The following is a 13,195-nucleotide window of genomic DNA, read 5'->3' as shown; positions in this document are numbered from 1 at the left end:
GATGGGTTTGTTGATGATTCTGCAGATCCGCACACCCTGTGTAGTTTGGAGAGAACTATCTAATGTTAGTGTTAAATAGTTGTCAGTGTATATTGGGAAACATTGTCTTTGACACTCCGGGATCAGCTGTTCATGTGACGTCACACAAACAGACGGACTGTCACACTACAAGTCACCTGTTCTGTACTTCCGGCAGCAAACGCAGTTGCCATGGCATTCCCAGCTTGCAAACAACTCACGAGTGAACATTTCTGGAATGCGATTGGACAAGAGAGGTCCCATGTCAAAGCATTCTTGCACTGTTCAACCAATCACATAGGGACTTCCGCGTTACGTCCCAGATTTTGCAGTCGGGTAACCACGCCCCTTGAATCCGGCGCCTGCGCTTCCCGCCTTTCCGGTCAGTGGCCGGTGACACGGGAGGGAGCGCTACGGCGGCCGGATGGTAAGGGATGTGTATGTGATGGTGCGACAAGTGCTGTCCTGTTTTTTTGCATTCTGGGGCTCAGGTGGATTCTTGCACTGCCTGTGTTACTCATGTGGGTGCTCTCTATGCAGTGTTTTCTTGTGGGGTGTCACATTCCTTGTAGATGTCCTCATTGGGCACTAGCCGTTTATGTTAATCATCTGATTCATTCTAGAAAAGCTTCCTTTAGAATTGTGGATTGAAGGCATTAGAATAGATGTTGGCCGGTCCCAGACAATCCCCATGTATAAAGCTGGCCATAGACGTGAAGAGACAATTTACATTCTGCCCCCACATAACAGTGATGCCCAACTGGCGGCCCTCATGTGTCTGATGTGCGGCCCCCGAGGGAAGGCAATTTCATATGTGCAGCTATCGGGTTAATGACTATGTATACAGTGCTGTAGGTATACTTGGGCAATACTCTTTGGGTGCAATCATGTGTGGCGTATTTTCTTTGTAATTTCAGCAGCGAAAAACGTTACAATGAAGGCTTTCGGGAAAAATATTTAGCATCGCAAGAAATTGAGAAATCTGTCGTGGAATGTTTTTTGCATTAAACAGTTTTCCGCATAGTATTTTTATGCTGCGGAAATACAAGGCAAATACGTGAGGTGTGATCGAACCCAATGGCTGAGTTCACACGGGGCGGATATGCTGCGTAATGAGACATAGCGTATCCGCCCCGGTGGCTGCAGGGAATTCTGGGCGAAAAACCGCACCAAATTGTGGTGCCGTTTTTCGCTCGGAAAGTCCACTGCAGAATTAGTCCGCCTGCTGGTAGAACTGCATCCTGGGATGACGTTTCGTCACATGGGATGAAATGTAAGTATAAGGTTTTTTTTTGTGTGTTTTTTTATTTTTTAAATCGCTGTAAACGTCGCAACACTTTACTTTTTGTTACGGGTTTTAGTTCCCCATTAAATTCAATGGGGAAAACCCGCATCAAACTACGAGCGATTACGCGACCACAATTTACATGCTGCGGCTTAAAAATCCAAACCGCAGGTCAATTTGTGTGCGGAATCTCCGCATATCACGTACGCAGCGTGTGGATGAGATTTCTTGAAATCGAATCCACTCTGCTACTCTATTATGCTGCGGATTTTAAGCAACGAAATACGTTACGGAAAATCCACAGTATTTACGCCACGTGTGGACAAGCCCTTACTGTGCTTACTCCTTCGTTATGAGGCACTGTGGCGCACGCATCTATGTATCTGTGTATGTGCTTTTTTTTGTTTTTTTTTTATATATATGCCTGCATTTCCATCCCAGAGGTATTCTACTAAAAAACAACAAATCACGGATAATCAGTTTTGGAAGCTTTATTTCTTTCTTGTCTGAACCTGTTCTTTGCAAAAAATAAATATATATATATATGAGCCGCAAATATGTAAAACACACAGCTGTGTATGGCTATGTTCACACCTGCGTCAGTCTATTCCGTTGCTCTGCTCCGTCTGAGGTGCACAACAAGGCGATAACGGAAGTAACGGTTCCATTGCACGATGGACACCACTGGCGGTCGACGAAACCCATTGACTTAAATGGGTTCCGTGGTGGTGTTCGTTGTTTTACTGGAGACAATAGCGCAGGATGCTGTGCTATTTTCTCCGGTAAACTCGGCAGGATCTTCGACGGAGGCCCCCAACATACCCTCCAACGTAGATGTGAACGAAGCATAAAACAATCAAAGTCTTGGCTAATTGTGATGTGCGGCCCTTTGAGGGAGTCCAGGGCCAAATTTGATGCTCCCATAATGAGTCAGATTTACAAACCGTTACTTTAACCCTTTAACAACATGTCACGTACTGGTACGCGGCAGCTGTTAAGGGAAAGTATGGAACGGGTTGAGCGCGCTCCATACTTGGCAGGTGACGGCTGTGTTATACAGCCGAAACCTCACTGCAACGGGCGGAATCAAGGATCACTTTGATTGCGCCAGTTTAACACCTTAAATGCCGCGGTCAATTGCAACCGTGGCATTTAAATTGTTAGAATCAGGGGGGCGCCCCCTCAAACACGCCATCGCGCCCCCTCGAGGCGCGATGGGCCGTTTACAGAGGTTGTTATGGCATCCTGGGGGCCTAATAAAGGTTCCTAGGTCTGCCATCTTTGTACTCCTTTGAAGCCCTGCCTCCGGCAAAGCTTCAAAGGAGACTGCCAGAATCACGATATACTGCAATACATTATATCATGCAAGCGATCCAACGATTGCTGCTTCAAGTCCCCTAGGGGGACTAATAAAAAAAGTAAACAACAGTTAAATAAAGATTTTTATAATGTTCCAAAAATAAACATTAAAAGTTCCAAAAACCGCCCTTTTCCCATTTTTTCCCTAAAGCAATGTTAAAAAAGAAATAAAAGTTAACATAAGTGGTATCGCTGCGTCCGTAAAAGTCTGAACTATTACAATATAGCGTTATTTAAGGGTACGTGCACACAACCTCTTTTCAGACGTAATGGAGGCGTTTTACGCCTCGAATTACGCCTGAAATGATTGCTCCAATACGTCGGCAAACATCTGCCCATTGCTTGCAATGAGTCTTATGATGTTCTATGCGGACGAGCTGTCATTTTACGCCTCGCTGTTAAAAGACGGTGCGTAAAATTACGGCCGCATCAAAGAAGGTTTTTGGTCACCTTAGCTCTCCAAAAAAGGAATAAAAAGTGATCAAAAAGTCATATGTACCTCAAAATGGTATCGGTGAAAACTACAGCTCGCCCCACAAAATTTAAGCCCTCACACCTCTAAATTGATGGAAAAATAAAAATGTTATGGCTCTCAGAATATGGCGACATTTCTGACATTACAAGACCTCACATGGCGATATCGACGAAGAAAAAGAAAAGTTATGGCTTTTGTAAGGCGGGGAGAAAAAAACAAAAATGAAAACCGCAAATTGGCCTGGTCTTTAAGGGGTTAAAGGGCTTTTTTGGCCCCATGAATTTTTTTTTTTCAAACAGCTGACAATGCTATAGGGTAAGTTTGTTTTTTATCTGGCAGAAAAAAATCTGCCTTGAAATTCCTTTAGGAATTTTTAGGCAGATTTCGAATTGAAAGCATTTTTTGGCCGTGTTTTTTTAACTAGTTGAATTTAATGCAAAAACCGCCCCCAAAAAATGCTTAAAATGAGCACCACAGTTTTTTTCTGCCTCCCATTGATTTCAATGGGCAGGTCAGAGGCGCTCAAAGAAAGTGCATTCCGCTTGTTTTTTTCCGCGAGCTGCCAAAAGTCACATGGGAAAAAAGGCCCCTACCTCCCATTGAATTCAAAAGAGGGAGATTTGGGGCATTTCTTGGCGCTGATTCCAATGCGGTTTCTGCATCAAAATCAGCACCAAAAGACGCCATGTGAACTACTCCATATGATAATAAAAGGCCCAAAGCACGTATCATATCCGGTTCATCCAGCAGAGTCCTCTAATCAGATTATTAGAAAAACTATTAGGGTATGTTCACACGCAAATGCAAAATACGTCTGAAAATACGGAGCTGTTTTCAGGCGAATACAGCTCCTGAATTTCAGACGTTTTTGCAAGTACTCGCGTTTTTCGCGGCGTCCGTTACGGACGTAATTGGAGCTGTTTTTCAATGGAGTCAATGAAAAACGGCTCCAAAAACATCCCAAGAAGTGACATGCACTTCTTTGACGTGGGCGTCTTTTTACGCGCCGTCATTTGACAGCGGCCCGTAAAATAACACCCCGTCTGAACAGAACATCGTAAGACAAGACCCGTTGCAAGCAATGGGCAGATGTTTGCAGGTGTAATGGGGCAGTCTTTTCAGGCGTAATTTGAGGCGTAAAACGTCCGAATTACGTCTGAAAATAGGCCGTGTGAACATACACTTATTCTGCAAGGCTCTGCACTATGAGTTTTCTTTCTTATATAACTGGATTTAGACTTTAACCCCTTCAGGCTTTGGCTACTTTTGACCTTCCTGACAGAGCCTCACTTTTAAAATCTGACATGTTTCACTTCATGTGGTAATAACTTCTGAATGCTTTTCTTATCCAAGCTATTCTGAGATTGTTTTCTCGTGACACATTGGACTTTATGTTACTGGCAAAATTTGCTCGATACATTCAGTATTTAATTGTGAAAAACATCAAAATGTAGCGAAAAATGTCAAAAATTAGCATTTTTCTAAATATAAATGTATCTGCTTGTAAGACAGGCAGTTATACCACACAAAATTGTTGCTAATTAACATCACCCATATGTCTACTTTAGTTTGGCATCATTTTTTGAACATCCTTTTATTTTTCTATGACATCACAAGGCTTAGAACTTTAGCTGCAATTTCTCACATTTTCAAGAAAATGTCAAAAGGCTATTTTTACAGGGGGCAGTTCAGTTGTGAAGTGGCTTTGAGGGCCTTATATATTAGAAACCCCCAAAAAGTCACCCCATTTTAAAAACTTCACCCCTCAAAGTATTCAAAACAGCATTTAGAATGTTTCTTAAAGAGGCTCTGTCACCAGATTTTGCAACCCCTATCTCCTATTGCAGCAGATCGGCGCTGCAATGTAGATAAGAGTAACGTTTCTTTTTTTTTTTTTTAAAACTAGCATTTTTGGCCAAGTTATGACCATTTTTATATTTATGCAAATGAGGCTTTCTAAAGTACAACTGGGCGTGTTTAAAGTAAAAGTACAACTGGGCGTGTATTGTGTATGTACATCTGGGTGTTTTTACTTCTTTTACTAGCTGGGCGTTGTGAATAGAAGTGTATGATGCTGACGAATCAGCATCATCCACTTCTCTTCACAACGCCCAGCTTCTGGCAGTGCACAGACACACAGCGTGTTCTCGAGAGATCACGCTGTGACGTCACTTCCTGCCCCAGGTCCTGCATCGTGTCGGACGAGCGAGGACACATCGGCACCAGAGGCTACAGATGATTCTGCAGCAGCATCAGCGTTTGCAGGTAAGTCGATGTAGCTACTTACCTGCAAACGCTGATGCTGCTGCAGAATCAACTGTAGCCTCTGGTGCCGATGTGTCCTCACTCGTCCGACACGATGCAGGACCTGGGGCAGGAAGTGACGTCACAGCGTGATCTCTCGAGAACACGCTGTGTGTCTGTGCACTGCCAGAAGCTGGGTGGTAACGAAGAGAAGTGGATGATGCTGATTCGTCAGCATCATACACTTCTATTCACAACGCCCAGCTAGTAAAAGAAGTAAAAACGCCCGATGTAACACACATAATACACGCCCAGTTGGACTTTTACTTTAAACACGCCCACTTGGACTTTTGCAAGCTACATTTGCATAAATACAAAAATGGTCATAACTTGGCCAAAAATGCTTGTTTTTTTAAAATAAAAACGTTACTGTAATCTACATTGCAGCGCCTATCTGCTGCAATAGCAGATAGGGGTTGCAAAATCTGGTGACAGAGCCTCTTTAACTCTTTAGGCGTTTCACAGGAATTAAAGCAAAGTAGAGGTGAAATTTACAAATTTTTTTTTTTTTTTGCAGAAATTCATATTTAATCCATTTTTTTGGTAACACAAAGTTTTACCAGAGAAAAGCAGCTCAATATTTATTGCCCACATACTGCAGTTTTATGAAATATCCCACATGTGGCCCTAGTGTGGTAATAGATTGAAGCACCGGCCTCAGAAGCAAAGGAGCACTTAGAGGATTTTGGGCCTCCTTTTTATTGGAATATATTTTAGGCACCATGTCAGGTTTGAAGGGCTCTTGCAGTGCCATAACTGTGGAAATACCCAAAAATGACCCCATTTGGAAACTACACACCTCAAGGAAATTATCTAGGGGTATAGTGAGCGTTTTGACCCCACAGGTTTATTGCAGAAATTATTGGTAGTAGGCTGTGAAAATTAAAATCTACATTCTTTCAAGGAAAATGTAGGTTTAGCTAATTTTTTCTAATTTCCACAAGGACTAAAGGAGAAAAAGCACCACAACATTTGTAAAGCAATTTCTCCTGAGTAAAAGAATACCCCACATGTGGTAATAAATGGCTGTTTGGACACACGGCAGGGCTTAGAAGGGAAAGAGCGCCATTTGGCTTTTGGAGCTCAAATTTAGCAGGAATGGTTTGCGGAGGCCATGTCGCATTTGCAAAGACCCTGAAGGACCAAACCAGACATAACGCCCAAAAAGTGACTCCATTTAGGAAACTACACCCCTTGAGGAATTCATATAGTGGTGTAGTGAGCATTTTGACCCCACAGGTGTTTCATAGATTTTATTAGAATTGGGCAGTGAAAATAAACGTAGCCTTAGCTCAAATTTTTTTATTTTCTCAACAAATAAAGGAAAAAAAGAACCCCAAAGTTTGTAAAGCGATTTCTCCCGAGTACGGCAATACCTCATATGTGGTCATAAACTGCTGTTTGGGCACACGGCGCGGCTCAGAAGGGAAGGAGCACCATTTGGCTTTTGCAGTACAGATTTTGCTGGATTGGTTTCTGGTCTCTATGTCGCATTTGCAAAGCCCCTGTGGGTATAAAACAGTAGAAACCCCCCTGAAGTGACCTCATTTTGGAAACTACACCCCTCAAGCTGTGTTTCCCCGTTTTAGAATCGCCCTACATGTGGCCCTAATCTTTTTCCTGGATATTCGACCAGGCTCAGGAGTGAAATAGTACCATGCGAAGTTGAGGCCTAATTTGGCGACTTACACAGTATTGGTTCACAATTGCAGAGGCTCTGATGTGAAATAATAAAAGAAACCCCTGAGAAGTGAACCCATTTTGGAAACTACACCCCTCAATGCATTTATCAAGGGGCGTAGTGAGCATTTTCACCCCACATGTCTTTTCCATAAATGATTGCACTGCGGATGGTCAGAGTAAACATTTTCTTTTTTTCCCTAGATATGTCATTTCATTGGCAAATATGTCGTGCCCAGTTTGTGCCACTGGAGACACACGCCCAAAAGAATTGTTAAAAGGGTTCTCCGGGGTATGGCAATGCCATATATGTGGAAGTAAACTGCTGTATGGGCACGCTGTTGGGTTCAGAAGGGAGGGAGCGCCATTTGGCTTTTGGAGCATGGATTTTGCTTGGCAGTAGTTTTGTTTGGAGTATTACTGGTATTTCAGTTTATAATGTGGGGGCATATGTGAGCTGGGCAGATTACATCAGGGGCATAGTCAGGTGGTATGATAATGGGGTAAAAAAAACAATAAAATAATCCATAGATATTTGTTACCCTGTGAAGCAACCCTTGATGCACTGATAAATGTCCTTACTTATCCCCCTTTTGGTCCACACTCCGCACCTCTGCAGTTTGGGGAATTTTGCTGAGAAAGTGTTGTCCTCAGAGGTGTAGCTAGGTTCTCCTGCACCCGGGGCAAAGATTCAAATAGCGGCACACTCCCCCCCTTGTAAATAGCGGCACACTCCCCCCTTTTAAATAGCGCCACACTCCCCCCCTTTTAAATAGCGCCACACTCCCCCCTTGTAGTTAGCGCCACACTGTAAACAGAGCGGTAAGTGGTAGTCTACCGCGACTTACCGGAGGAGCCGAGGAGGTCATGCGGCGCAAGCAGCAGCGGAATTCCTTCTGACTAGGGTCGATGACAGCCAGGGCCGGCCTTATGTTGGATGGCGCTCTGTGCGGGACTCTATTGCCGCCTCCTACAAAAAACTAAAATTAACCACATATATATAGACACGCACATACTGGAACATATATACTGTACATACATAAAGACAGATATTTAGACATACAGGCAAATATACATACACACATCTGGAATACACACACACACACACACACACACACACACACACACACACACACACACACACACACACACACACACACACACACACACACACACACACACACACACACACACACACACACACACACACACACACACACACACCCAGTACAGATATTGTTGTAGATTTCACGTGCAGCCCTATGTAACACCACAGATAACACAGTGATAACTGAGTACAGATAATGTAGCAGATGTTACCTGCAGTCCTATGTAACACCGCTGATAACACAGTGATAACTCTCTGAGTACAGATAATGTAGTAGTGTTACCTGCAGTCCTATGCAACACCACAGATAACACATGGGTATATAGGGGTCATCAAGGTATATAGGGGCAGCAAGTTGTATAAAGGGCAGCGTGTATAAGGGGCAGTAGTATATATAGGGGACAGAAGGGTATATAGGGGGCAATAGGGTAGATAATGCCACACACTGCCCTCTGTAGATAATGCCACAGCCGCCCTGTAGGTAATGCCTCACAGCCCCCCTGTAGGTAGTGCCACGTAGCACCCCTGTAGGTAATGGCACAGAGCCTCCCTGTAGGTAATGCCACACAGCCTCCCTGTAGGTAGTTTTACACAGCACTGTTGTACATAGCCCCCGCCCTATAGATGGCACCCCTGCCTATAGATGCCCCCCCCCCCCGCCTTCCTGTAGGGGACCGCTCCAGGAGAAGTCCCTGACTTCACTGTCCATATATGGACAGTGAAGTCAGGGACTTCTCCTGGAGCAGAATTAGAAAAGTAAATGTACATGTCCCATTGGGTTAAAATAAAAATAAAATGTATTCCTGGACAACCCCTTTAACTAATTTTATTTTTTCATAGACGTAGTGGTATGAGGGCTGTTTTTTTTTTTCGCGGGACGAGCTGTAGTTATTATTGATAACATTTTGGGGTACAGGATCACTTTTTATCCTATTTTTTGAGAGGCAAGGTGACCAATAAACAGTAATTCTGCCATTAGTTTTTTAGTTTTTTTTTATACAGCGTTCACCATGCGTTATAAACTACATGTTAACTTTACTCTGCGCGTCTGTACGATTCTGGCGATACCTAATTTATAGCACTTTTTTATGTTTTACAATTTTTTGCACAATAATATTTACTTTTGTAAAAAGAATGTATTCTTTTGTCGCCATGTGAGAACCATAACTTTTACATTTTTTCGTCAAGGAGCTGTATGAGGGTTTGTTTTTTGCAAGACGAGCTGTAGTTTTTATAGTAACCATTTTTGGATACATGCGACTTTTTGATCACTTTTTATTAAAATTTTTGTAGGGCAAAGTGACCAAAAAACAAAAATTCTGGCATTGTTTATTTACGTGTTTGTTTTTTACGCCATTCACCGCATGGAATAAATCACAATATTTTTATAGTTCAGGCGTTACGACGGCAGCGATACCAAATATGTATGGTTTATTTACTTTTTTCAATAATAAAGCACTTGATAAGGGAAAAAGGTCAATAGTGTTTTATTTTTACTTGAAACTTTTATTATATTTTTTCACACTTTTGTTTCACACTTTTTTTTTTACACTTTTCTTTAGTCCCACTATGGGACCTGAAGGTCGAACTGTCAGATTTTTTTTCTAATACATTGCACCACCAATGTAGTGCAATGTATTAGATCTGTCAGTCATTCACTGACAGCAAGCCGATTAGGCTTGGCCATCCAGCGGGCATTAATCGGCTTCCGTAATGCCAGAGCAGGAGGCCATTGTTAGGCCTCCTCTTGCAATAGCAGCAGTCGGCAGCCCTGATTGCAGGGCAGAGCTGCTGATCTGCTAGCAATCACTAAGATGCAGAGATCGCTTTCGATCGCTGCATCTAAGGGGTTAATGGCAGGGATCGGAGTTGCTCCGGTTCCTGCCATTACAGGTGGGTGTCAGCTGTAACATACAGCTGACATCCACCGCTGATGAAGCCGACTCATCTCCTGAATCGGCACCAACTTGCCTACGGCTACGGAAGCCTTTTAGGCCCCGTCTCTTGGCGTGGCCAGGAAGGTTTCCGTACTAGGCAGAACAGGAGGCCACTATTAGGCCTCTGGTTGCCGTTGCAGCCACTGGCACCCTGGCAATTTCATTGCTGGTTTGCCGATGAGCTGCAAACACCTTAAATGTAGCGATCACTTTTGACCACTGCATTTAAGGGGTTAATGACGGGGATCGAAGCTAACTTTGGTCCCCGCCACTACAGCGGGGTGTCAGCTGTAAGATAAAGCTGACATTCGGGGATGATGGCACCAACTCAGCTTCTGAGCCGGTGCCATCCATTTGTCGTACGTATACGACAATTTGCGGGAAGCACTGGCTTTCCATGATGTATACTTATGACACATGTCGGGAAGGGGCTAAGGCCAAATGCAAACAATGCAGAATTTGATGCAGAAAATCTGCATCAAAACCGCAGGTAATTCCGAAGGTAAAATAAGTTTTTTACATTTTGATCTGGAAAAAAGTGCAGTTTTATGCTGCCGATTTTGGTGTGTTTTAAATAAACTTGTCAGATACAATTCGCAAGCAGAAACGCAACATAAATTGCAGGCAGATTATAAAATACACACTGCAGGTCAATTTACATGTGGAAAAATTATGCAATGTGTAGATAAGATTTCTTGAAATCTCATTTACTTTGCTGGTACTGTATTACGCTGCGGATTTGCCACATGAAAATATGCGCGGCAAATGCACACATAATACGCATCATGTGCATTTGACCTAAAGAGGACCTGTCTGCTCTCCTGACATGTCTGTGTTAGTAAATACGTGTATTCCATATAAAATTTCCAGAGCGTCTTTTCTTAGAAATCTGCGTTGTGCTTTTCCTCTATTATTCCTCCTGGAAATGTATGAATAAGTTGACACGCTCTGACATTGTTCAATCACTGTAGGGACACAACTTATTGACAAAGGGAATGGTAATCTCCAGATGTCAATTTATTCATACAATTCAAGGTGGAATAGCACAGGTATGGCACACCAGAGTTCTAAGGAAAGATGCTTCAGAATAGTTTTTTTTCCTGGGGAATACAAGTATCTACTTAGGTTCCATGCACACGACCATAAAAATCATCCGTAATTGCGGACCGCAATTACGGTTAGTAATTACGGACCCATTCACTTCTATTGTGCATGGACACCTTCCCGTTTATTTACGGGAAGGTGTCCGGGCCGTAGATGTGTACCGCAAAAGATAGAACATGTCCTATCTTTTGCTCTTTACGGACCGTGCTCCCATACTTTTGTATCGGAGCACGGGCTGAAAATGCGGACAGCTGCCGCGGCCGGCCGTGCCTGCAATCGCGGCCCGTGATTGCGGTCACGACCGTGTGCATGAGGTGACAGACATGTCAGGAGAGCGGATAGGTCCCCTTTTCGGACATGTTTACACGTTCAGGATTCTTTCAGGATTTAGGCACGGATTCTATTTAAAAATCCTGACAGAATCTGCTAATATTCCGCCAGCAATGCATGTGAATGAGGTATTTTATACCCCATTCACACGCTCAGGATATTATCTGAGTGGGATATTGAACGTGCTGTGGATTTTAAAGGGAAAGTATCGTCTAATTACGGCCATGTTCTGCGGTCCGGGCTCATTGAAAATAATGGCCGTGGCCATGTGCACGGCCCGCGATTTGTGGGTGGCTCGCGGCTGACACTCAGTGACCGGCCGACCCGAAAATCACGGCCGTGCACATGGCTACGGTCATGTACATGAGGCCTTAGTCTGCTGTATACTTTGCTAGCTGCTATTAGCCAAGCGGCACAAAATGTACTGGTGTCCTTGGGGCCAATAGTGCAGCTGGCCTGCCCCCATACTTCTCTGCAATTGAACAGGGCAGCATAGTGTGATGACATATCGGCTTTAGGCCTCATGCACACTTCCATCACCGTTTTCTCGGCCGTTTTTGACGGATCCGTGTGCCCGTTTTTGTTTCCGTGTGCACTCCGTTTCCGTTCCGTGTTTCCGTTTTACTCGGACGTTTTGCTTCCGTTTGGCTTCCGTTTTTCCGTTTAAAAAACGGATGTGAACTTCATTTGAACCTGTCACATGTCCCAGGAAACACCCTAGAAAGTTTACAAGAAGTTTTTGGTGCTGTTTTCTGCAGCTTTCAGAGCATAGAGAACAGTTTGAGATGACTCTGCTTGGCTTACTTTGGTTTTTTGGGTGTTTTGGAGTGAAAATACGAGTCTATCTTCAGGAATGAATGTTTACTGTAGTCTGTGAACTTTTGCTCACCCAGCCGTTGCTATGGCAATGGATCCGTAAAAAACGGACGGCACACGGAAGCCTTCCGTGTGCCATCCGTTTTTTTCACTGACCCATTGACTTCTATGGGCCACACGGTTACTGAATCACTGAGCAAAGTAGGACATGCTTTACTTTGCACGGAACGGAACAACGGATCCGTTTAAATAACTGAAGTGTGCATGGGGCCATTGAAATGAATGGGTTCAGGGTGCTATCAGTGACAAAAACGGAGAGCACCCTGAAGCAAAAAACTGAAGTGTGCATGAGGCCTTAAAGGTCAATTTATTGAGATGCAAGATACGAAAAAGCTACAAAATAATATAAGTGTTTGCACGTTCCAGTGAGCACTGTTTGAACCATTGTGAGTAAATGGTAGCTGAATAATAGCACCCAGGCAAGACGTAGACTTGTGATGGAAGCCATAGAGAGGCCAACAAAGGAGTAAAAGAGTTCAGTCACTGAGACTGGACTGAAGCTTTACCAGTCAAGAGCTTTGCAGACAACGGACCTGTATTTGAGGGTGGCTAGAAAGAAGCCATTACTGAGGAAAGACCATATAAAAGCATGTCTAGAATTTGCCAAAAAAGCCTTTCAGCGACCCAGTTACATTGTGGGATAAGGTTTTGTGATCAGAAGAGACAAAAAAAGGAGCTTTTTGGAAACCCTATGTGTGATGAAAATTTAACACTACCCA

At 43.6% G+C, this 13,195-nt stretch overlaps 1 protein-coding gene across 2 annotated transcripts in view; it reads left to right on the top strand.

Moving 5' to 3' along the window:
- The first annotated feature begins 352 nt into the window (after positions 1-352).
- SCAPER (S-phase cyclin A associated protein in the ER) overlaps positions 353-13,195 on the top strand; it is a 217,718-nt gene continuing 204,875 nt past the window's right edge. For both annotated transcript variants that reach the window (XM_075857645.1, XM_075857644.1), the window contains exon 1: positions 353-445. In XM_075857645.1, coding sequence (XP_075713760.1) covers positions 443-445 — 3 coding nt within the window. In that variant the 5' untranslated portion in view covers positions 353-442. The remainder of the gene's footprint in view (positions 446-13,195) is intronic.

The sequence above is a fragment of the Rhinoderma darwinii genome, chromosome 3 (assembly GCF_050947455.1).
Source record: "Rhinoderma darwinii isolate aRhiDar2 chromosome 3, aRhiDar2.hap1, whole genome shotgun sequence".
NCBI classification, from domain to species: Eukaryota; Metazoa; Chordata; class Amphibia; order Anura; family Rhinodermatidae; genus Rhinoderma; species Rhinoderma darwinii.
The sequence above is the reverse complement of the archived record's forward strand: the minus strand, read 5'-3'. Positions and strand labels throughout refer to the sequence as shown.